This window comes from Gymnoscopelus microlampas (assembly GCF_963454915.1).
Source record: "Gymnoscopelus microlampas genome assembly, chromosome: 7".
NCBI lineage: Eukaryota > Metazoa > Chordata > Actinopteri > Myctophiformes > Myctophidae > Gymnoscopelus > Gymnoscopelus microlampas.
The window spans coordinates 9,490,373-9,515,490 of record NC_139944.1 but is presented as its reverse complement, the minus strand read 5'-3'; the positions used below and the strand labels follow the sequence as shown (position 1 = coordinate 9,515,490).

Below are 25,118 nucleotides of genomic sequence, written 5' to 3'. Positions count from 1 at the left end.
GTACACCCCAAATAGCACAGCATTTCCTCATTTAATGGCCGTTCTTCTCCATGAATGCACAAATTCAACATATTAATTGCTTACCCTAAGGCCACGGATGTCACCCAACAGGCTCTATGCACAGCAGCCATATTATCACTTCCTTCACAGGTGTTACCAATGATACTAATGAAGGCCCTGTTCCATTTAGTGTAGCACAGTCAGTGGTGTGTCAACATGCACAATATCAGCAGCCTGACTTGACCAGAATGGAACAGAGCCTTCATTAGTATCATTGGTAACACCTGTGAATGTCTTCACAATATGGCTGCTGTGCATAGAGCCTATTGTTCGGATGTCACCCGGCCATACCCCATATACCCCACCATTTGTGTTCCGTGTTAGTCCGTGTCGTTCAGTAAAGAGGTGCTTTTATTTATTCTGTTCATATGGCCTACAGACGACATTTTGACCAAACTCGTCATAATTTTAAACTTCTGACAAAGACATGCAGCATACTTTTTCCATTCTCAGACCGTGAATGGGACCAGTCCCTTTCAAAACCTCATACTCAGAAACCACAGCAGTCTTTTGTAATCCAAACTACGTGTGCCTGGTTGCTTTTTCGTTGTTGTTGTTGTTGTTTTTTTCAAGACAAACTTTTACTGAAGCACAATGTTTTTGGGGAAGCTGACCTATTGCATATTTTCCGTCATGTCATCGAACATAGGGAAATATATACAGTACAGTATATTTAAATATATATATATATACAAAAATTGCATTTCAGTTTGGCTTCGTGAACAAAGCTTCCACAGGGCAGATATGACATTGACAAATAAGTGAAATATACAAAGACATAACTGACATCAATATTTAATAACTCTATACTTTCAAAATGTTTTAAAAATAGTGGAAATAGCTGATCTAAGAGCTCACAGCACGTCACATTGCACGTTGTAAGCCTGTAGATCTGCTATTTCCGTAATTTGGAAATGTTTGAAAATGTGTTTTAACATGGAAACAAGTATGACAATTATGACGATATTGCTAAATAATTGCGACAGGCCTACTCGCAGACTCTGAAACACACGCGTTGTGAGCTTGTAGATCGGCATTTTTTTGGTGCGCGCCATGGCGGCAACCAAGTATAAACCAAGAATAACCATTATCCAACAGGGGTACTCAAACCTTTTACACCAGGACCTCATTTCATGGGGGGACATCTCGATTTATAGTGCAATCTCAAAGTTGAAATAAAGCATGTTAATATGAAAAAAATAAAACACACATCGGTAGTCTAGAATAGGATATTTATTAGAATTTACAACGCGCTGAGTTTGTGTTTTATCGATGCAGTTTAAAAGCCCCAGAAAGGTGTTCTTGTACACATTTTGTTGCTGTCGGGCAGAAACCTCATATCTCCATATTTCAACGTTTTATGTTTTTTTTTTTGGTAAATGAATGCTCTACTTTATCATTCAAGGGTGTCCCAAAAAAGTAGTGAAAATAACCGCTCTATAAGCTCACAACGTGTCGCGCGAGCTACAATAATACAATCAAAAACAACACTAAACAACATTTAAACAAATAACACAGACTTAATATGAAGAATTAAATGTTTCTGTTTTCAGTCGTGCGCGACCCCACCTTCTAGTTCCTACAACCCCGACGGGGGTCCTGACCCCCTAGTTTGAGAACACGCACGCACGCACGCACGCACGCACGCACGCACGCACGCACGCACGCACGCACGCACGCACGCACGCACACACACACACACACACACACACACACACACACACACACACACACACACACACACACACACACACACACACAATTTCAATTCAATTCAATGGGCTTTATTGGCATGAGAAAACATACGTTTACATTGCCAAAGCAAAAAGCACAATACAACAATACAGCAATACAATCAAAACAAAAAATTTACATTTGAAAGTCAGAATCTTCAATAGATCAATTTCTATGTACCAAGATCACTGGGTGCAGGTATAGTGTAGGAATATACACAATGATTAGTCTTTAGGGTGGTTGTGTTCCGTTCGATATCCTTCTCCTATCACAGCAACTCACGAATCTTGCTGCTGTGTTTGCACATTGTTGTACTTCGCCCAGCAGATATGGGAGTTTTTTGTCATTGGTCATGTTTTCAAAATCTCACACACACACACACACACACACACACACACACACACACACACACACACACACACACACACACACACACACACACACACACACACACACACACACACACACACACACACACACACACACACACACACACACACACACACAGACACACACAGACACACCTCAACCACCATCAACTTTGACATTTAATTGATGATGCGATAATGGCGTTGTCCTTTCATTAGCGTTCATGCTAAACTGTACTCACACATCCACTAGTGCTAGTCAGTGTGTTTACTGTGTTGTTACCATATGAATGTTGACATCAGTGTGGCCACCGTTTGGCACACAGCCTGCGGTGTGCCACCTCACTCTGTGGGCAGTGGTGGAAAGTAACACATTTACTTGAGTACTGTAAGTATGCAAGCCCTTCCCAGCAGTGGTGGAAAGTAACTAAGTACATTTACTTAAGTACTGTACTTAACCCATTAAGACCTGCAAACGCTGTGTCACTTTAGATTTCTTGTGCCGCGCGCTATGAGCTTGTATATCTGCTATTTTTGATAAATCTTGATTTTTTTTTTTATATAGATTTTTTAGGATTTAGAAAACATTTTTAAGAATCGCCTCAGGTCTTAATGGGTTAAGTGCAATTTTGAGGGATTTGTACTTGAGTATATCCAATTTCCAATACTTTTACTTCTACTCCACTACATCTCAGAGGCAAATATTGCACTTTTATTACAGCACTTGAGTAAATGAGTTCCTTTCCACCACTGGTGTCTGCTAAAAAAAAAAGCCTGAACTGTAAAAATCGTGATGGTTAAATAAGTTAATTGCCGTTCTCTCCCCCCTTTGTTGTTTTGGCAGAGATCCGCAACCAGCTGGTGGAGCAGTTCCGTTGTCTGGAGCAGCAGTCAGAGTCCAGGCTCCAGCTGTTGCAGGACCTGCAGGAGTTCTTCCGCCGGAAGGCCGAGCTCCAGCTGGAGTACTCCAGAGGTCTGGACAAGCTGGCCGAGAGATACTCCGCCAAGATACGCACGTCCCGAGAGCACCAGCACTTCAAGTGAGTGAAGCGTGTGCCGCCCACATGCTGCCATGCACCGCTTGACTCCTCTGCTAGAAACCCCCCGTCCGTCCGTCCGTCCGTCCGTCCGTGATCTATAGTCTACTAGGGCAGTGGTTCTCAACCTTTTCAGGCCGTGCCCCCCCCCCAAAATAATCCTATTTGAACTGACAAGTACTTGGAATTGTAGGAGTTTTATTTTCATTTGATTTTCCTATTTGTCTCATCTGTTTAACCCATTGAGACCTGAAGCCGATTCTACATGTCTCCTAAATCCCAACAGTTTTCTGAAAAACGTATGTTTCTATATCAGTGGTGCTCAATCTTTTTCATGTCAAGGACCCCCAAAATTATATGCATTTGGCCGCGGACCCCCATCAAAATATGTTGTTCCAGGGACCCCCAGAAGCAAAGATTTGAGTTAAAAATGTTCGCTTTAAAAATATATATATTCAAAGATTTGCACACATATTCACGATTTTTCAAAAATAGCAGATCTACAAGCTCATAGCGCGGCACTCGGTGCCGCGCTATGAGCTTGTATATCTGCTATTTTTGAATAGCCCAAAGTGTAAAATAATGCTTTTTAGCTCAAATCTAAAAATGACACAGTTCCAGGTCTTAATGGGTTAAGAAAGTAAGTAGCTGATATATTGCACTTTTACCTTAGCGCTAGGTGTACTCTTAGTTGCTTGTTTTAGAAGAGAATGCACTTGTGACTTCTGGTGATTAGTAGTTTTCTTGCCTACCTATGTTGAATAAAAGCGCAATGAGTTGAGGCGTTACATTTAGTTTGACTCGGTTCCGCTGGTAAATATTGTGAAAATAGCCGATCTACAAGCTCACAAGGCCTCGCGTTGCGAGGCGCTCTGCGCTTGTAGATCGGCTATTTTCTCAATGTTTACCTCTTTCTTATTATGTTTGACAATTTGGCCTATGTTTCACCAGTTTTTCTGGTATAGTTTGATGATTACTTTTGATGCAGTAATGGTATGTTTTCTTTTTTCTTTTTTTGAGGTATTAACCCATTAAGACCTGGAACTGTGTCATTTTTAGATTTGAGCTAAAAAGCATTATTTTACACTTTGGGCTATTCAAAAATAGCAGATATACAAGCTCATAGTGCGGCACCGAGTGCCGCACTACGAGCTTGTAGATCTGCTATTTTTGAAAAATCGTGAAAATGTGTGCAAATCTTTGAATATATATATTTTTAAAGCGACCATTTGTAACTCAAATCGTTGCTTCTGGGGGGTCCCTGGAACAACATATTTGAGATGGGGGTCCGCGGCCAAATACATATCATTTTGGGGGTCCTTGACATGAAAAAGATTGAGCACTAGATATAGAAACATACGTTTTTCAGAATACTGAGATTTAGGAGACACGTAGAATCGGCTTCAGGTCTCAATGGGTTAAAAAAGGTCTTATGAGGGTCCATACATTGTCACTTCACTGTCATCTGGGGACCCCCCCCCCAGGGCTCTCAAATCGGGATTGGCTTTGGACGCGAAAAATCTGGCATCTATAGTGTTCATGTTGAGTCGTACTGTCTATCTCAAGATGGACAGAGACAGAGAGATGATGCACAGCTATATATGTAAGGCAGTGTCAGTGCATGGTGGTCTGTGAGATCCCAGGAGCATCATGACTCACTGGTGGTGGAGATGAGGTCAAGGAAAGCACTCCTTAGGGAACGCAGAGTTCTCCAGACCCCTGAAGTATAGAGCTGGAGGACCCCCGGCCTTTCTCTGCGATAACAAGCTCTGCACCAAACACTGTGGCTGGAGGGTGGCTCAACAACACTGGTTACACGTTGAATCACTTCACTGGTAACACACAGAAAGAGAGAGAGATGAGAGAGACAGAGAGAGAGACAGAGAGAGAGAGAGAGAGAGAGAGAGAGAGAGAGAGAGGAAAGGAAAGGAGAAAGAACGAGTGGTGTAAAGTAACTAAGTACATTTACTCAAGTACAATTTTGAGGTACTTTTACTTTACTGGAATATTTCCAATTGTCTATACTTCTACTCCACTACATCTCAGAGGCAAATATTGTACTTTTACTCCTCTACAATTATTTGATAACTTTAGTTACTAGTTACTTTGCAGATATACATTATTAGATTATAAAACATACATTAACGCCTTCAGCCCTTTTTATACATAGGCTATTTGAAAATAGCCGATCTACAAGCTCACAACGCGTCGCATCGCGACGCGTTGTGAGCTTGTAGATCGGCTATTTTCAAACATTATTCGTACTTTTACTTTTGGTACTTTAAGTACATTTTGATACCGATGCTTACTCAAGCACATTTTGAATTCCGGACTTTTTTCTTGTAACAGAGTACTTCCACATTGCAGTATTGATACTTTTACTCGAGCAAAACATTCGAAAAATACTTTTTTTCCACCGCTGAAAGGATGAAGCAGAGATGGAGGGGAATGACCTGAAGTGGAATGGAGGACACACGGGGGGGGGGGGGGGGGGGGCCCAGAGATGTGGGGGGGGGGCCCAGAGATGTGGTGGTTGGCCTCGGGCTGCAGTGTGTCGCTCCCAACTAGGTCACACTCTTTACCCAGCCTCCTCCCTGTACGTGACTGTCATCTCATCTTATACAACCTCACGCCATAGGCTGCCAGCCAATTATCCACATTCACTCAATGGGCAAACGGGCACAGCATTCTAATAGATGCTATGTATGTATGTCAGTGGTCCTCGAACCTCTCTGATTTGAAGGGCCCCCCACATTGACACGCATTAGGCCACAGACGTACCATTTGCCTCATCTCTGTGACTCCAATCTAAATACTCATTGTTAATTAACCCATTAAGACCTGAAGAAGCATCTGTGTCACTTTTTCATGTGAGCTAAAAAGCATTATTTTACACTTTGGGCTATTCAAAAATAGCAGATATACAAGCTCATAGTGCGGCACCGAGTGCCGCACTACGAGCTTGTAGATCTGCTATTTTTGAAAAATCGTGAAAATGTGTGCAAATCTTTGAATATATATATTTTTAAAGCGACCATTTGTAACTCAAATCGTTGCTTCTGGGGGGTCCCTGGAACAACATATTTGAGATGGGGGTCCGCGGCCAAATACATATCATTTTGGGGGTCCTTGACATGAAAAAGATTGAGCACTAGATATAGAAACATACGTTTTTCAGAATACTGAGATTTAGGAGACACGTAGAATCGGCTTCAGGTCTCAATGGGTTAAAAAAGGTCTTATGAGGGTCCATACATTGTCACTTCACTGTCATCTGGGGACCCCCCCCCCAGGGCTCTCAAATCGGGATTGGCTTTGGACGCGAAAAATCTGGCATCTATAGTGTTCATGTTGAGTCGTACTGTCTATCTCAAGATGGACAGAGACAGAGAGATGATGCACAGCTATATATGTAAGGCAGTGTCAGTGCATGGTGGTCTGTGAGATCCCAGGAGCATCATGACTCACTGGTGGTGGAGATGAGGTCAAGGAAAGCACTCCTTAGGGAACGCAGAGTTCTCCAGACCCCTGAAGTATAGAGCTGGAGGACCCCCGGCCTTTCTCTGCGATAACAAGCTCTGCACCAAACACTGTGGCTGGAGGGTGGCTCAACAACACTGGTTACACGTTGAATCACTTCACTGGTAACACACAGAAAGAGAGAGAGATGAGAGAGACAGAGAGAGAGACAGAGAGAGAGAGAGAGAGAGAGAGAGAGAGAGAGAGAGGAAAGGAAAGGAGAAAGAACGAGTGGTGTAAAGTAACTAAGTACATTTACTCAAGTACAATTTTGAGGTACTTTTACTTTACTGGAATATTTCCAATTGTCTATACTTCTACTCCACTACATCTCAGAGGCAAATATTGTACTTTTACTCCTCTACAATTATTTGATAACTTTAGTTACTAGTTACTTTGCAGATATACATTATTAGATTATAAAACATACATTAACGCCTTCAGCCCTTTTTATACATAGGCTATTTGAAAATAGCCGATCTACAAGCTCACAACGCGTCGCATCGCGACGCGTTGTGAGCTTGTAGATCGGCTATTTTCAAACATTATTCGTACTTTTACTTTTGGTACTTTAAGTACATTTTGATACCGATGCTTACTCAAGCACATTTTGAATTCCGGACTTTTTTCTTGTAACAGAGTACTTCCACATTGCAGTATTGATACTTTTACTCGAGCAAAACATTCGAAAAATACTTTTTTTCCACCGCTGAAAGGATGAAGCAGAGATGGAGGGGAATGACCTGAAGTGGAATGGAGGACACACGGGGGGGGGGGGGGGGGGGGCCCAGAGATGTGGGGGGGGGGCCCAGAGATGTGGTGGTTGGCCTCGGGCTGCAGTGTGTCGCTCCCAACTAGGTCACACTCTTTACCCAGCCTCCTCCCTGTACGTGACTGTCATCTCATCTTATACAACCTCACGCCATAGGCTGCCAGCCAATTATCCACATTCACTCAATGGGCAAACGGGCACAGCATTCTAATAGATGCTATGTATGTATGTCAGTGGTCCTCGAACCTCTCTGATTTGAAGGGCCCCCCACATTGACACGCATTAGGCCACAGACGTACCATTTGCCTCATCTCTGTGACTCCAATCTAAATACTCATTGTTAATTAACCCATTAAGACCTGAAGAAGCATCTGTGTCACTTTTTCATGTGAGCTAAAAAGCATTATATTACACTTTGGCTATTCAAAAATAGCAGATCTACAAGCTCGTAGCGCGGCACCGAGTGCCGCGCTACGAGCTTGTAGATCTGCTATTTTAGAAAAATCTAGAAAATGTGTGCAAATTAATATATTTATATTCTTTTAAAGCAAACATTTTTAACTCAAATCTTTGCTTCTGGGGGGTCCCTGGAACAACATATTTTAGTTGGGGGTCCGCTGTCAAGTACATATAATTTTGGGGGTCCTTGACATGAAAAAGATTGACCACCACTGATATAGGAACATACGTTTTTTTCAGAAAACTGTTGGGATTTAGAAGACATTTTGTAGAAATCGGCTTCAGGTCCTAATGGGTTGAACTCTGAGAGTGTACAAATGGAACCAAATGGACCCTTACGTTTTCGCTGTGCGACACCGCACGCAAACAATGCCCGTAGATAGTCCATGGGCCAAGATATCGCAAATCGGTACGATCTGGGTAGGCAAATTATAGTTGTGTTGTTTTTATTTATTTCCAATACATCTTTGGATTATGTTTTTTATGTGATAGACCTTGCTGACTTGTAGCTTATTAGTGTTTTCACCTCTTAAAGTAATGGACTGCTGTCATTCAAAAAACTATAATTATACTGTAATCTGCTTACAACACTGTGCATTTATATACAGTAAACCCACACACCCCTCCCAGGACCAACGATGCCACGAAAAGCAAGGGTCAGACATCATGCATACCTGTGCAAAGTTACACCACTGTGTAAGGACAGCCTAAATCATGCCCTTAAGCTTATCTGCAATGCTAGACCATACGTTAACGTTCCTCTCGCTTTCTCCATGTAATCTCACCATTGACAGTTCTAGATATACTATATCTAAAAAGGTTAGAGCCCATTGGCGGAATGTTAAGGTATGAGGAGGTTTCCACCTCGTAGCCACCATCTTCTTTCCTGCTGTTAATCCTACTGCTGCCATATTGTACTTGCTGCCTTCTAGATCCATGGTTCTCAAAGTGGGGTCCGGGGACCCCCAGGGGTACTTGAGGGGGTTCCAGGGGGTCCCCAGCTAAATGATGGGTAGGAACCAAATGGACCCTTATGGGTCTGTAACTCTGAGAGTGTACAAATGGAACCAAATGGACCCTAACGGGTCCATTTGGTTCCATTTGTACACTCTCAGAGTTACATTAACATTGATTTTACAATATAAATTGCGGTCCCAGGCATATAAATGCCATTAAATGGGGGTCCGTAGCCCTAATGCATGTTAAACTGGGGGTCCTTGAAATTAAAGTGGTTGAGAATCACTGCTAGAGCCGTAAAAAGCCTTCTCTTATGGGGTTCCCTGGCATTTCTTTTCAAATGGGGGTCCGCGGGCTAATAAGTGTCAATTTGGGGGTCCTTGACATGAAAAAGTTTGAGAACCACTGTTCTAGATCACATTATAGCTACTGAAGAAAAAGGAAATGTCCATGCACACGCAATGGGTTGATCTCCCGTCTTTCCTTTAATATCTTAACCAAACAACACGTTTCGCCCCATGCAGGGCTTCATCAAGTTCACTCTCGACCCTTCCTCAAACATGAGACTCACAGAGGTCGCTCAACCCTGCATCATTTCCCTAGAATGGAAAGTAGTAGAAGGCAAATGGTGCAAAACTCCCCCATCCCGATCACAGTGTTTTTGTTTAACTTGCCATATTTCCACACGATTTCTGTCACTGTGACGTACACGCAAAACACCACCATGTGTATGCATTGCAGATCAGGGCTGTCACGATTACAAATTCAAGTTGGCGATTAATTGTCACTCAAATAATTGCGATTAACGATCCAATTGTGTGTTTGGCGTTGAACATTGGAACATACATGTATGAATACAAAAAAAGATTTCTGTTTGCCTTTTATGCTTCTTATCTAAAATTGCACAGGGCAGATATGACAAATAATTAAATATAAGAAATTATTGACATATTTGATAATTTTATACATGTAAAAATAGCAGAGATAGCTGAGAAAGTAAGCTTGTAGATGTGCTATTTCTACTTTTTTTTGTACTTGAAAATGTATGAACATTTTTCAACATGGAAACGATTATGAGGATTATGCAAAAATAATTGCGACTAGATGATTATGTCATTACTAATTGTGACAGGCCTAATGCAGATTCATACACATGGCTTTTATTACCAATATTACGATGTTTTAGTTGCAGATTAAATATGATATTGGAAGTGTGTGTGCTTCTTGGAAAACATGAACGCGCTCATAGGGGGAAATAACAAAAATGTCCAATAAATGTGAAAAGCTACTCCTGTGGAGAGGCTATGATATTAATTTACTTGTATTGACCCTATGAGGAATTTAATATACAGATGTGCCACTTCAAAACTTCACACGTTACTGTTCTTTCCCTGAAAGTCCCCTGAAAATGCATTTTTTTCCTCCCTTTTCTGCCCTTAAAATGCACTGTTTTGCCCCTGAAAAGAAGTTGTCACTACAAACCCCCATTTTTCCCTTCAACAGACAGCCATATACATGAGAACAAAAGAATGTGTGTTTAAGAAGGTGTCAGACTCATTATGAGGCGAAAGGTGATTTGACCAGTTGCTCAAATTAAGTAGCATCATAAAAGCAGTGATCATCAAAATAATTCAGCATTTTAAATGCCCTTCTTTGTCCCTCTTATTGCCCTGGGAATCCCCTGAAAATGTACTGTCTTGGCGATGGCAGGACATGTGAAGTTTTGAAGTGGCACATCTGTAGGTGAGGTTTTGTCCACTCAAATTGGTACCAATACCTGGTCTGGCTCATGTACTAAAAGTATAAAAGGTTATGGATGAGAGCCTAAACTGTCCATTGTGTCAGTCCTGTTTTCGTTTTATTGTACACGGTTTAGTCGAGTTGACCGACATCTTTGTGTAAAGCACCGGGTCCATTCAGTTAAATAAAGACTGTGGATTTTACAGTGTAGATCAGTGGTTCTCAACTAGTGGACCACCAGTGGTCCTTGAGGGGGTTCCAGGTGGTCCCCAGCTGAATGATGGAGAGTTGGTAACCAAATGGACCCTTATAGATCTTTAACTCTTGAGAGAGTAAAATGAAACCAAATGGACCCTTACGGGTCCATTTGGTTTCATTTTACGCTCTCGAGAGTTCAATTATTGTCACACATCTGCATTACTTAATTTACAAGAAGTCTACACAATTAGAGAAGGTAGAAGAATTGTTATTTTGACAAAATCGTATCCAACAATAACAAAATATTCTAAGTCTTGGGTCTGAGACTCTAAATCTCATCAAATGGTGGTTCCGTGGCTCAAATGCTGAATAAATAATGGACCTTGATATGAAAAGGGTTGAAAACCCCTGCTATAGATTGATGTACTGTATAGATAGAGAAAAAAAGGCATCCGGGGGTCCGTAGCCTAATGCATATCAAACCGGGGGGGTCCCTTGAAATGAAAACGGCTGAGACTGACTGGCGTAAAAGACATTTTGTGGAGCCGATAGGCATGTTGATGATGTTGCTGTGTGCGGAGCGGGCCTGCAGTGTGTTCTGACATTCAGCTCATGTTCTTAAGAAGCCGGCACACCGGGGGTTCGATGCCCCGTGGCCTGTAAGGGGAATCGGGGGATGTGACCGGAAACGCTAAAAGGTAGTACAGTATGAGTATTACCATTAGAGGTGAAGGATGGATAATGTCACGGGGGGGGAAAGAAAAAAGGAAAGAAAAAAAGCAATTGCCCCAAAACAGCATTTTTCCCTACGTTTAACTCATTCAAACCGTAAACGCATCTTGTGTAACCGCTTAAACCGTTATTTTATGCTTTGGCTATTCAAAAATAGCAGATCTACAAGCTCGTAGCGCGGCACCGAGTGCCGCGCTACGAGCTTGTAGATCTGCTATTTTTGAAAAATCGTGAACATTTAGTGCAAATCTTTGAATTTATATTTTGAAAACGATTTTTTTTTTGCTTCTGGGGGTCCCCGGAACAAAATATTTTGAGACGGGGCTCCGCGGCCAAATAGAAATAATAATTTTGGGGGTCCGTGACATGAAAACGTTTGAAAACCACTGATATATATTAGCCTGACACTCAGCCTGAATCTTCTTTTCGTTTCACTCCATTATTCAGTCTGAAAGCCCTCTCAGTGCAGCCTGTTTTCTGAGCTGGGGGCGTGACCAAAATGGGACTCTTTGGCCATTGGTTCATACTGGATTATCCCGATCCCGATTGGGCCGGCTAGATTTTCACCCGAGAAAACCCCGCCTTCGACAGCGTCACCAGACCCTGAATGCGAGGCTATCGATTCAGGGGCTGGAGCCAGGCTAGATATATATATATATATATAGCAACATACGTTTTTTCAAAATTTGCCAAATTTTTACTTCTGGTGGTCCCTGGAACAAAATATTTTGAGATGGGGGTCCGTGGCCAAATACATATCCTTTTGGGGGTCCTTGACATGAAAAAGTGAAAACCACTGCCTTAGTAAAGCACCAACGAGCTGGTCAGATGTACTCTATGGAGAACCGGGATGACTGGAAGAGACGGAGGAGGGCTCGTCTGAGGACGACCTAGAGAGAATACTTAATGCGTTCGTTCAGTCGCTAGTTTAAAGTCTTTAAAGCGTTTTTTATGAATTATATATCATAAATTAATATTAAAATGTATGATAAAGTAGGGTATATGCTTCTAGGGCTCTCGCTGCCTTTCCACCCAGCATTATTTTCCGGTTGCTTTTTCAGGACGGGAAATTCCAAGATGGCGGATTTGAATTCACTGAAATAGTGGCTATTTTTGAAATAAATAAATAAATAAAATCTTTGGATATATGTTTTTTTAAGCAAACTTTACAACAGAAATAATTATTTTACAGAAAGCTAAAGTATGGTTTTGTTGGGGGGAAAGGAGGGGCCGAGACTCACATCGTGCTGTTGTTCCTCCAAGTCAGTCATGTCCAAGACTGAGCTTTATAGTGAGGCAAGCAGCGACCAGCCGCAGCAGCGTCGTTGCCATGGTTACGGGAGGGGGACGCGACCAATCCGCGGGGCAATGCTAACATAAGATATCCAACACAAAATGATATGAAACAAACAAATAGAAAAACCATACCAACTATAAAACAAGTGACTTAATATACAAAACAAACACGGCTGGCCATAACAGACAAGAGAGTCGAACCCCAGTCTCCAGCGTGACAGGCTGGGATACTAACGAGGACAGACATAACTGTCTCAAACGGAGCCAGAAAAGTGCTAACCACAAGACAAAACAAAACGACAGAAGCCATAATAACGTCTGGTTGCTAGGTAGATCTGTGAACGACAGTGAATGAGCTCAAGTTCTTTATGGTGGCGTCATCGTGGCGCGCGCTCTTTCACTTGACCTGGCTTTGTCAGCCATGCGTGGCAAAACGCACTGCGTTTGGTTCAGAGAGCGCCAGTGCGCGCTCTACCTTCAGCCAGTGTACAGTATACAGTACTGTACAGTTACAGTACAGTCACTGGGACGAGGAGAAAATGGAGCATCCCCTCGTGGGGGGGGGAGACCCCTGCATGCATGTGAAACATTCAGAGGGTGATTTCTCTCTATCTCTCTCTCTCTCTCTCTCTCTCTCCACACGCACTACTGGCCCACTTTCTCGTCACCGTTGTATATGTCTGCAGTGGTGGAAAGTAACTTATTACATTTACTTAAGTACCGTCCTTGAGTACAATGTTGAGGTATTTGTTTTACTTTACTGGAGTATTTCCAATACTTTTTACTTCTACTCCACTGCATCTCAGAGGAAAATATTGTACTTTTACAATGATTTGACAGCTTTAGTCGTTACTAGTTACTTTCCAGATTTATATTATTATTACAAAACATACATTAACCACTTCAGCCCTGTATATATATATTGGCCTTTTGAAAATAGCCGATCTACAAGCTCACATTGTGAGCTTGTAGATCGGCGATTTTCAAAAGATTTGTATACATATTTGACTTGAAATGGGACATTCTGCACAATGGGTAGTTTTACTCTTGGTACTTTAAGTATTTTGATGCCAATACTTTTGTACTTTTACTCAAGTAAATTTTGAATACCAGACTTTTACTTGTAACAGAGTTAGTTATTGCTACATTGTGGTATTGATACTTTTACTCAAGTAAAAAATGTGAGTACTTTTTCCACCACTGTCTGTCTGCGGTATACGTACGCTACACTGGGCAGCTCTCCATCCTTAGGCTTGGCTCAGACTCCAGGCAAATAAGGGCTGGACTACCAATAGGCTCTATGCGCAGCAAGAAATTCACAGGTGTTACCAGTGATACTAATGAAGGCTCTGTTCCATTCTGGTCAAACAGAGTCAGGGTGCTGATGTTGTGCATGTTGGCTCACTGGAAACACCCTTATGGGTGTGTAACTCTGAGAGTGTACAAATGGAACCAAATGGACCCGTAAGGGTCCATTTGGTTCCATTTGTACACTCTCAGAGTTATGGCGGTCGTGGAAATTAAAAGGTCTGAGAACTACTGTGTGCTACACTAAATGGAACAGAGCCTTCATTAGTATCATTGGTAACACCTGTGAAGGAAGTGATAATATGGCTGCTGTGCATAGAGCCTATTCGTCACTGTCGGGCAGAAACCTCTTATCTCCATATTCTTTACTTTTTGTGTTTTTTTTCGTAAATTACTGCCCTACTTAATCATACTACAGCGTCACACAAAAGCATCAAAAGTAGCAGATCTACAAGCTCGAACCTGCTACTTTTGCTATTTTTGAATTTGAATCCTGAAAAGTAACACTTTTGGACATTATGTCTATGAGTTTCCACCAGACAGAGACACATTGTTTTCTTAGCCGTTATTTATAGGAATGACTTTGGTTATTCTTTTATTTTATTGTATTTTGTTATGAATCGATTAACCACGTAAGCCCTATTTTATATTATTCTATGCTGTGCGAAACAGTTTCGTGTTCAAATAGTGCAAATAGCAGATCTACATCTACAAGCTCACGACGCGTTTTTTCGCCTTTCGCCTTCAGGGATCGATCATTGATCAATGACTTTATTATTAGAATTGGCTTGTGGGTGGCCGATGGGTGGGTAGACGTCACAAACGTAACATCCAGATTTGATTGGCCAACAAATGTTGTGCAAAGCGTCCTGAACATCTAGCTTTATCAAATTTATAGACACAAAATAAATACAAATCAATCAAATCGATTAGTTCAATTTAACGTTGCACCCCTATTATCTAAAATACAATAAATTACAACATCATCTTCAATAGTTACCCCTAAGTCAGGGGTCTTCAACAGGGGGTCTGGGACCCCTAGGGGGTCCTCAGAGTTACTACAGGGGGTCCGCCAAATCTTTGTGAGATATGATTTTTTTTTTACCTTAACCACTTGAACCCTTAGCATCCCTTTTCTGAGGAGAACTTTTAGCCAAAAATAGCCGATCTACAAGCTCACAACGCCTCGCGCTGCGAGGCGTTGTGAGCTTGTAGATCGGCTATTTTTGGCAAAGAGGTGTATAGGTGTAGAGGGAAAAAAGAACAGTAAAAGAAAAACGAGTTTAATCTGAAACACAATTGTAGGCCTACACAATATAGAGGGGGTCCCTGCCTCATCTCTGTCTCAGCTAGGGGGTCCTTGGGCCGAAAACGTTGAAGACCCCTGCCCTAAGTGAACAATACAACATAAAAGAGCATGGATTATATCTCATGATACGCAGTCAGTCCTTGTCTTGAATATTAAACATTAGTCTTACTGTGACTTTGTAGCCTTAGGTTGTCACGTGCCCGGGAAATAGCAGATCTACAAGCTCACCACCCTGAGCTATTTTATGCTTTTATGTTTGGAAATATGTCTGCCTGTAGCGACATGCCCAAAATAGCTCCTCCAGGTTGAAATGCGGTTAAAGACATGAATAATTCAATAAGGTAGAGATTGACTCTTTGTTCTCTGTGCTCTTGAAGACGGTCTGATGTCCTGAAGTTCCTCTCAGGACATCTGACTGAACGCTGCATTGAGGTCAGGCTGTCATTACTGTTCATTTGGGTTCTTAATGCGCTGCAAATGAACCACTTAACCCATTAAGACCTGAGGCTTTCTACAAAATGCCTTCTAAATTAGTACTCAAACTTTTTTGTGCCAAGGACCCCCAGAAGAGAAGGTTTGTGTTTAAAAATTCACACAAATCACACACAAACGTTTTTCCAAGATTTTTTCAACATATTTCAAATATTTGGGTTTAAAAATTCTAAGTTATTCAAAAATATTTCAAGTTTTCCAAGATTTTTTCAATATATTTCAAATATTTGTGTTTAAAAATTCTAAATTATTCAAAAATATTTCAAGTTTTTTAAAGATTCATCAAGATTTTTCCGGATTTTTTCAAGATAAAAAAAAAAAATCCATATTTTTTCCAAACATTCTTTTTTTCTCCAAGATTTTTTCAAGGTTTGTCCAAGATTTTTTCAAGACGTTCAAAAATAGCAGACATAGAGCTTGTAGATCTGCTATTTTTGAATAGCCAACGTAACGATCAAAAATGACATTGACCGGTTTTAATGGGTCAAACCCTCTTAGACTTAATAAACTTGTCTCTGTACTTGGGCAACTTTTTTTTCTGTCGACACCAACTCTCTCTGCCAGAAAATAAATAAATAGCCGATCTACAAGCTCACCACATGGTGCGCCGCGACACGTTGTGAGCTCGTAGAGAGCTCCACAGCAGACAGAGATGCTTATCAGTGTGAGAGCTGCTTATCAGAGTGTTGCACTTCCTCTTCCAGTGGAGGAGGAAGAGGCTCTATTCACAGCAGCCATATTATGAAGAAATGCACAGGTGTTACTAATGATACTCATGAAGGCTCTGTTCCATTCTGGTCAAACAGAGTCAGGGTGCTGATATTGTGCATGTTGGCCCACTGGAAACACTCTGCTACACCAGTGGGTCTACAGTTGGGGTCCAGGGACCCTCATGGGCTTCCAAATGGCCCCTTACGGGTGTGTAACTCTGAGAGTGTACAAATGGAACCAAATTATTTGAAAATAGCCGATATACAAGCTCACAACGCGTCGCGTTGCGAGCTTGTAGATCTGCTATTTTCAAATAGCTGATGTTAAAGTGCTCATGTGGCCCATATAGTCGCTTCTTTTGGGCTGGTTTTCTTAGACCTGGTTGCTTGTTTCTCTCACAGAATCTGGCAACACTGCTTGGGATATGTTTTGTAAATAACGTGGTTGGAATAACGTGTTCCTTCCACGCGCTACGTCCAACCGGGGAAACCCCCCCCCCTCCTGTCAGGTGACAAGCAGCGGCCTGCTCACTCCTCATGCGTTGAAGGAAGCATGAGCTCAGTTCGGGGCTCTCCCCGGGCTGGCAGAGGGAGCTTAGACTTTGGCACTGGGTGAAAAAGGGGTTGCAAAATCGTGGGATGAAATTTTTGATTGAAAAAGAAAAGAAAAACACTTATTTGAACACAAACACATCACTTACCCCACCTTTAAAGTGCAATGACACATTAGTAGAGGTTTGGGTATAGGTTATAGTGTATTTACCTCGTCATGATGTAACTAGTCCAACTGGTGAGATACCTTGTTCTCCATTGTTTAGAAATTAATAATCCCAAAATATCCTGCCCGTTGACTTGCATTTCACAGTGAAACCGCTCTCAACGTCACACCTTTAGCACATAAACCAACACAAACACAGCTGATTCTGACAATATATAATGTCACAATACCCAGTACAGCTTCTTCTGTTGTTTTTTTCCCGTCCAAAAGTGGAGAAGGTGAAAATGGCAGCAGACGGCCCCGGTCCAAATCCCTCTATGATTCAGTGGTTCTCAACCTGTGGTCCCGGGTCAAATCCGATGACCTCGGAACGGTCGCCACCAGGTATTCCTAAACCTATAGTAAAACTATGGCTAAACCTAACCTTATTCCTAAACTTATAACCTCAGTAAAACTATGGCTAAACCTAACCTTATTCCTAAACGTATAACCTCAGTAAAACTATGGCTAAACCTAACCTTATTCCTAAACGTATAACCTCAGTAAAACTATGCCTAAACCTAACCTTATTCCTAAACGTATAACCTCAGTAAAACTATGCCTAAACCTTAAACGTATTCCTAACCTTATCCTCAGTAAAACGAATACAAGAATACAAGAACTGCTCGGGGCGAGCGGTCAGCAAAATAATTGGGGGCGGGTGTGTTTTGGGGCGAGCCTTCCGTTTACCCCGGGCACCACTGGTGTGCCACGAGGGTACTGCAAGTGGGCCCCCAAATAATTGGCAAAACATTCAGATATACAAGCTCATGCGCTATGAGCTCGTAGATCTGCTATTTTTTTTAAAATCATGACAATTTGTACAAATCTTTGTACAAATATATATTATTTTTTAAAGCAAACATTTTTAAGTCAAATCTCTGGGGATTCTGCAAATGTCTTCTAAATCCTACAGTTCTATTTGAAAAAAACTGCCGTAACAGACGAATGCACAACCAAACCGCAGAGTAATACAATCATATTAGCAATTTGGTGTGAGGATGATTAAGCTCATGTGCTACCCTAACAGCAGTATGCGTGTGTGCGTGTGTGCGTGCGTGTGTGCGTGCGTGCGTGCGTGCGTGCGTGCGTGCGTGCGTGCGTGCGCGTGTGTGTGTGTGTGTGTGCGCGTGTGCGTGTGTTTGTGCGTGTGTGTGTGTGTGTGTGTGTGTGTGTGTGTGTGTGTGTGTGTGTGTGTGTGTGTGTGTGTACTCAGGGGAGTAAGGATTACACTTAGGAAAAGGTTGAAATAGCAGATCTACAAGCACACAACGCGTCACACTGTGATGCATGGGTGAGCTTGTCAATCTGCTATTTTCGGCGTTATTCATTCCCTCGAGGATAAATAAAGTACTACCTTAACACATTCAATCCGGGAACGCATCTGTGTCATTTTAGATGTCTTTGGCTATTCAAAAATAGAAGATCTACAAGCTCATGAGCTTGTGCAAATCATTGAATACTGTAAAGCGAACACTTGTAACTCAAATCTTTGCTTCTGGTGGTGCTTCCACTTTTCCATGTCAAGGACCCCCAACATGATATGTATTTGGCCGCGGAGCCCCATCTCAAAATATGTTGTTCCAGCGACCCCCAGAAGCACAGATCGGAGTTAAAAATGTTCACTTCAAAACATATATATTCAAAGATTTGCATTAAGATTTCAAGAATAAAATAAAAAAAATCAGATATACAAGCTCATCGCGCGGCACTCGGTGCAGCGCTATGAGCTTGTAGATCTGCTATTTTTGAATAGCCAAGGACATTTTAAAATGACACGGATGCGTTCCCGGTCTTAATGGGTTACAATTGCAAAAAGAATCGTACACAAACGACGTTCATGAAATCACTGTCCTATAAAATGTTGATGTCCTCGCAAGGATGGTAACGCAAACACATGCGTGTGTGTGTGTGTGTGTGTGTGTGTGTGTGTGTGTGTGTGTGTGTGTGTGTGTGTGTGTGAGTCCTATCTAATTGCCCCATTTTCACGATTCCTATGCAACATTAGCACGGTGACCTCAGGCATGTGATCTCTGACCCCTGAGACTGAATGGAGCTCAGTGGTCTTGGTAGTCAGAGGGTCCGCCCGAGGCTTTTAAGATTTCTTTGGCTATTCAAAAGTAGCAGATCTACAAGCTCATTGCGCGACACCAAGTGCCGCGCTATGAGCTTGTAGATCTGCTATTTTTGAATAGCCAAAGAAATCTAAAATGACATAGATGTGTTCCTGGATTGAATAGTTTAAGGTCCAAAAAAAAAATAGGATCATGGACAAAACCTGTGAACGTTTTTTTAAAATAAGCTAAAACTAGGTTTCTCTATTGTTCATTGGTGTCGTTCCTTGTGTTTCTTTAACAGGTCCTTTTCTTTTTTTGACTGTTTTCTTCTTTCTTCTCCTTTGTACCTTTTGTACTTTGTTTGTGCCTCTTGTAATGTTGCTTGTTTTTATGTTCATAGGACCGCAATGGAAACAAGTCCACGGGACTTTTTTTTGGTGTTATCCTTCTAGCCCAAGTGTATGACTGTACCCGTACTGTGTGCATTTCTGTCTAACAAAGTATTCAATCAATGTATGGAGACTACGGATGGACATTAGCTGCTGAATCCAGTGTATATTTACACTACATCTTGCATGTGTTGTTTATTAATATGCACTGTCCCATCCAAGTAAATGAATAAGGACATAAACAATAGGCTCTATGCACAGCAGCCATATTATCACTTCCTTCACAGGTGTTACCAATGATACTAATTAAGGCTCTGTTCCATTTAGTGTTCTGAATTTTCAATTTCCACGACCCCCATAACTCTGAGAGTGTACAAATGGAACCAAATGGACCCTTACGGGTCCATTTGGTTCCATTTGTACACTCTCAGAGTTACACACCCGTAAGGGGCCATTTGGAAACCCCTTAAGAGGGTCCCTGGACCCACATTTTAGACCCACGGGTGTAGCAGAGTGTTTCCAATGAGCCAACATGCACAATATCAGCACCCTGACTCTGTTTGACCAGAATGGAACAGAGCCTTCATTAGTATCATTGGTAACACCTGTGAATGTCTTCACAATATGGCTGCTGTGAATAGAGCTTATTCCGGGGAGACGGGGAGACCCCTATTACTGAACAAACACTCTATAGCAGTGATTACTATCAGATTATATATTATTTCTTTAACCCAAAAAATATCACTTACAGCACCGTTAACCATCTGGCTCCAAATCCTATTCATACAGTAAAACCCAAACATTAATTCACCCTTTAATTCATTTGCATTCTATAAAACTTAACTTTTATGCTTTTCATCTCCATTCAATCCAGGAACGCATAGCTGTGTCATTTTAGATTTTTAGCTATAAACCATTATTTTATACTTTGGGCTATTATATATATATATATATACAAGCTCATAGACTACGAGCTTGTAGATCTGCTATTTTTTTTTTGAAAAATCGTGAAAATGTGTGCAAATCTTTGAATTATACGCTTTTAACTAAAATCTATTTTTTTGGGCTTTTTTTTAAACATATGTTGCTATCTCAAATCGTTGCTTCTGGGGGTCCCTGGAACACAATATTTTGAAATGGAGTGGTCCGTGGACAAATACATATCATTTTGGGTGGTCCTTGACATGAAAAAAGTTTGAGAAGCACTGATATTTTAAAAGCGTATACACATTCAAAGATTTGCACAGGTTTCCCCAATTTTCTCTAAAAAAAAATAGCAGATCTAGCCCAAAGAAATCTATAAAACGACACAGATGCGTCCCCGGAATTTGGACGGGGTTAAAAGTTGTGAATGAAATGGAATCTTTCACACATTCTTGTCCTCTGACTCTTCCCAGAAAGGAGCAGAACTTGCTGTCGACGGTGAACTGCTGGTATCTGGTCCTGAACCAGACGCGACGCGAGAGCCGGGACCACGCCACGCTCAGCGACATCTACAACAACAACGTCATTGTCCGCCTGGCGCACGTGGGCGAGGATGTCATCAGACTCTTTAAAAAGGTTACTATTCAAGTTCCAAGTGGACGCCCGACATTTAACCACTTAAACCCCATTGTGGGTAACTGGAGTCGCTCAAGGCTTGTATGCTAGTGTATTCTCTGTTTTCTGTTATCGTGGGGATAAATTCCCCAACGTACGATTTTTTTCCCCATAACCATTATTTTATACTTTGGTCTATTCAAAAATAGACCAAAAACATCTATGTATATTGTGAAAATGTCTGCGAATCATCAACTTGCTAAGGGCATTGCCCCTATTGAGTGAAAGATGAACTGTTTCTAAAATAAATACAATATTTAAGGTGTTTTTAATTTAACATTTTAGATATAGAGGACAATTATAATGTATTAAGTTATATTTGGCTTATTAGCCACTGATCCTTTTAAGCAAACAACTGGAAAAGATGCTAGAGAATCAAAGTAGCGTATTGGAGTACACCGCATAGGACTTAAAGGTGAAATCCATCACTTTTATGTTTTTACTCAATTCAAGTAAAAGACCCTCGGAATTGCATTTAACCCATTCAAACTGGGAACGCATCTGTGTAACCACTATCCATATTTTATACTTTGGCTATTCAAAAATAGCAGATATACAAGCTCATAGCGCGGCACCGAGTGCCGCGCTATGAGCTTGTATATCTGCTATTTTTGAAAAACCTTGAACTTTATGTGCAAATATTTGAATATATATATTTATTTATTTTTTAAGCGAAAATTTGTAACTCAAATCTTTGCTTCTGGGGGGTCCCTATTGCAAAATATTTTGAGATGGAGGTCGGCGGCCAAATACATATAGGCGTTTGCATGAAAACGTTTGAGCACCACCGATATAGCAACAATAGTTTGTTCAGAAAGCTGTTTGGAGACATTTGTAGAATCGGGTTAAGTACAGTACCTGAGTAAACGTACTTAGTCACACTTTCCACCGTTTAACTTTGAAACCCCATGCAGCCCCCAGCTTGCGGTATACTGGGGGACAACGAGTCTCAGCTGAAAAGCTGCCCCGCTACCTGCTTAAAATTAGCATCAGCGTGGCCTCCCCGAGCACGCCTGCATGGGGACAGGTCACTGACGACTCCATTTTATCTGCATCTTCATTTCACCTGTCCTCTATTTCAAGTGCACCTTGCTTTTATCCAGGGCTGTCCTCTACTAACTAGTCTTAGTAAAAATGGACTTTGAGGTACAAGTGCACACCAAATCTCTTCGTCAGCAGCCATATTAGAAAGAATTGGGCCACTTCACGAACCTGACTTCCTTCACAGGTTTTACCAGTTATACTAATTACGGCTCTGCTGTTCCATTCTGGTCAAACAGAGTCAGGGTGCTGATATTGTGGATTTTGGCTCACTGGAAACACTCTAGCTCTTTATCTGCCTTAATACATTATAATTGCCCTCTATAACTAAAAATATATTTTTTAAAACACCTCAAATATTTTTTTAATTTTAGAAACGGTTCATCTTTCACTCAATAGGGGCAATGCCCCGTCGCAAGTTGATGATGTCATTGGCCTATGTGTTGTCCAGCCCTATGGAATTTATGGAATGCATGTGAAAAAAAAAAACATATTTAAAATATCGATTTGATGAACTATTTCTAAAAGAAATAAAATATTGAGTGGTGTGTAACTCTGAGAGTGTACAACAACAAAACAAAAACATGGCCTCAGAATGGCGACGCTAGGGTTCAAGCGGTTAACATAGTTTCGGCGTCTCTGCGCGACACTTGGTGACTCATTTGACACCAAACCCACGGCTGTGAGGAGGAGTGAGTTTCAGTGAGAATGAGGTGTGACAATGCTGCTACTGTTCCACACACTCACAACGCTGAACACACAATGACACAATGTTGAGGATTATAGGACATTCTTAACCCATTCAATCCGGGAAAGCATCTCTGTCACTTAAGATTTCTTTGGGCTATTCAAAAATAGCAGATATACAAGCTTGCTCTATGAGCTTGCAGATCTGCTATTTTTGAATAATCGTTAAAGGGCTACACCATGAATTTTAACTTTTTCTTAATTTTTGTGTGTTTTTGGTCTCCCCCACCTCTCTTCTGTTCCAACAAATACCCGACTTCGAGCATGCAGGCTTTCATAGGCTATCTGCGTTTTTTATGTAAATTGGTCTGAAAACAGTCCGTCAGATTTGTTCCCCCTGCCTACGTCACGCCTGGGAACAATTCCTCCCGTTTTTCAGTTCCAAACACACACAAAAAAAAAAAAAGTTTTCTTTTTTTTTTTTAATTAAAAAAAAAAATCTTTTTTTTTTTTTTACTTTTTCCACACAGAACCAGGAGATAACATGCATACAAACTGGCTCAATAGCGCCCCGTGCCAAACAGGACAATGTGGTATTGCAGGTGAAAGTGCTTTATAAGCCAGAGAGAAGTTAGTTGGAATGAGTATATCTGAAGCTTGATTTAGGCTCAAACCTTTTGAAAAACGTTTGAGGGACATAAACAATATGATATTAAATATTATTATTATTATTTTTTAAATTCATGGTGTAGCTCCTTTAACATTTTTGCAAATCTTTGAATATGATATCCTACAAATGTCTTCTAAATCCTAACAGTTTTTTTTTTTTTTTTCAAACGTAGGTTGCTATATCAGTGTTGCTCCAACTTCTCCATGTCAGGGACCCCCAAAATTGTTATGTATTTGGCCGCGGACCCCCATCTCAAAATTTGTTGTTCCAGGGACCCCCCCAGAAGCACAGATCGGAGTTAAACATGTTATATAAAAATCACACCCAGTGTGAAGTGAGCGGTGCTATTTATGAGCGATGAGTTAATTTCATCATGTGTCTCGCTAGCCAATGACAGCACTTCCTGCAAAGATAAGTATTCAGACCCTTTGAGAAGTATTCAGACCCTTTTGCGGTGCTATTTAAAAACAACAGTGGTCATCACAGTGATGGAAGCTCACTTAAAAAAATAAGATTTTTTTTTTTTAAGTGAGTGGTGCTATTTATGAGTTATTAATTTCATCATGCGTCTCGCTAGCCAATCACAGTACGTCACAGCCAATCATCCAATCACAGTACAGCGAAAGACACATTTTCACGACGGAAAGAAAAACTTTCACCACGGATGGGTCCCAAACCCGCTTATGGGAGCGGCTACACCGCTCAAAAATATAAATATATTCAAAGATTTGCACACATTTTCAAGATTTTTCAAAAATAGCAGATCTGCAAGCTCATAGCGCGGCACCGAGTGGAACCCCCCAGTTTGAGATGCATTTATCAGGCCCACATACCCCCCCCACCCCTCAAATCTTTGCTTCTGGGGGTTTCCTGGAACAAAATAGTTTGAGATGGGGGGGTCGGCGGCCAAATACATATACTTTTGGGGGTCCTTGACATGGAAAAGTTTGAGAACCACTGATTTTATAGCAACATAAGTGTTTCAGAAAACTGTTCTACGATACGATAATACTTTATTGTGAGCTCACACTGACATTTTTTCTTGCGACCCAGAAGCCATGTATGCAACACACATACAGTACGCACATTTGACATGACACAAAAAAATAAAAAAATACATACTGTACATACATACATAAAAACATAAAGATAAGAGCAATGTCCACCACTCAGCCTATACCCCCGGACTAAAACTCCTGATTAAGCCTCAAGCACCGAGTGCCGCGC

At 41.3% G+C, this 25,118-nt stretch overlaps 1 protein-coding gene and 1 long non-coding RNA gene across 7 annotated transcripts in view; one reads left to right on the top strand and one right to left on the bottom strand.

Annotated features, from left to right (window-relative positions):
* LOC311049673 overlaps positions 1–25,118 on the bottom strand; it is a 388,479-nt gene that overhangs the window by 61,073 nt on the left and 302,288 nt on the right. The window lies entirely within an intron of this gene.
* The window catches only part of LOC311049647 (SLIT-ROBO Rho GTPase-activating protein 3-like), a 108,200-nt gene that overhangs the window by 26,752 nt on the left and 56,330 nt on the right, over positions 1–25,118 (top strand). For 3 of the 6 annotated variants that reach the window (XM_084063393.1, XM_084063392.1, XM_084063391.1), the window contains exons 2-4: positions 3,007–3,202; positions 17,680–17,793; positions 21,292–21,454. In XM_084063393.1, the coding sequence (XP_083919519.1) occupies positions 3,007–3,202; positions 17,680–17,793; positions 21,292–21,454 (473 nt within the window). The remainder of the gene's footprint in view (positions 1–3,006; positions 3,203–17,679; positions 17,794–21,291; positions 21,455–25,118) is intronic. The other 3 variants (XM_084063396.1, XM_084063395.1, XM_084063394.1) reach the window with 1 other exon arrangement.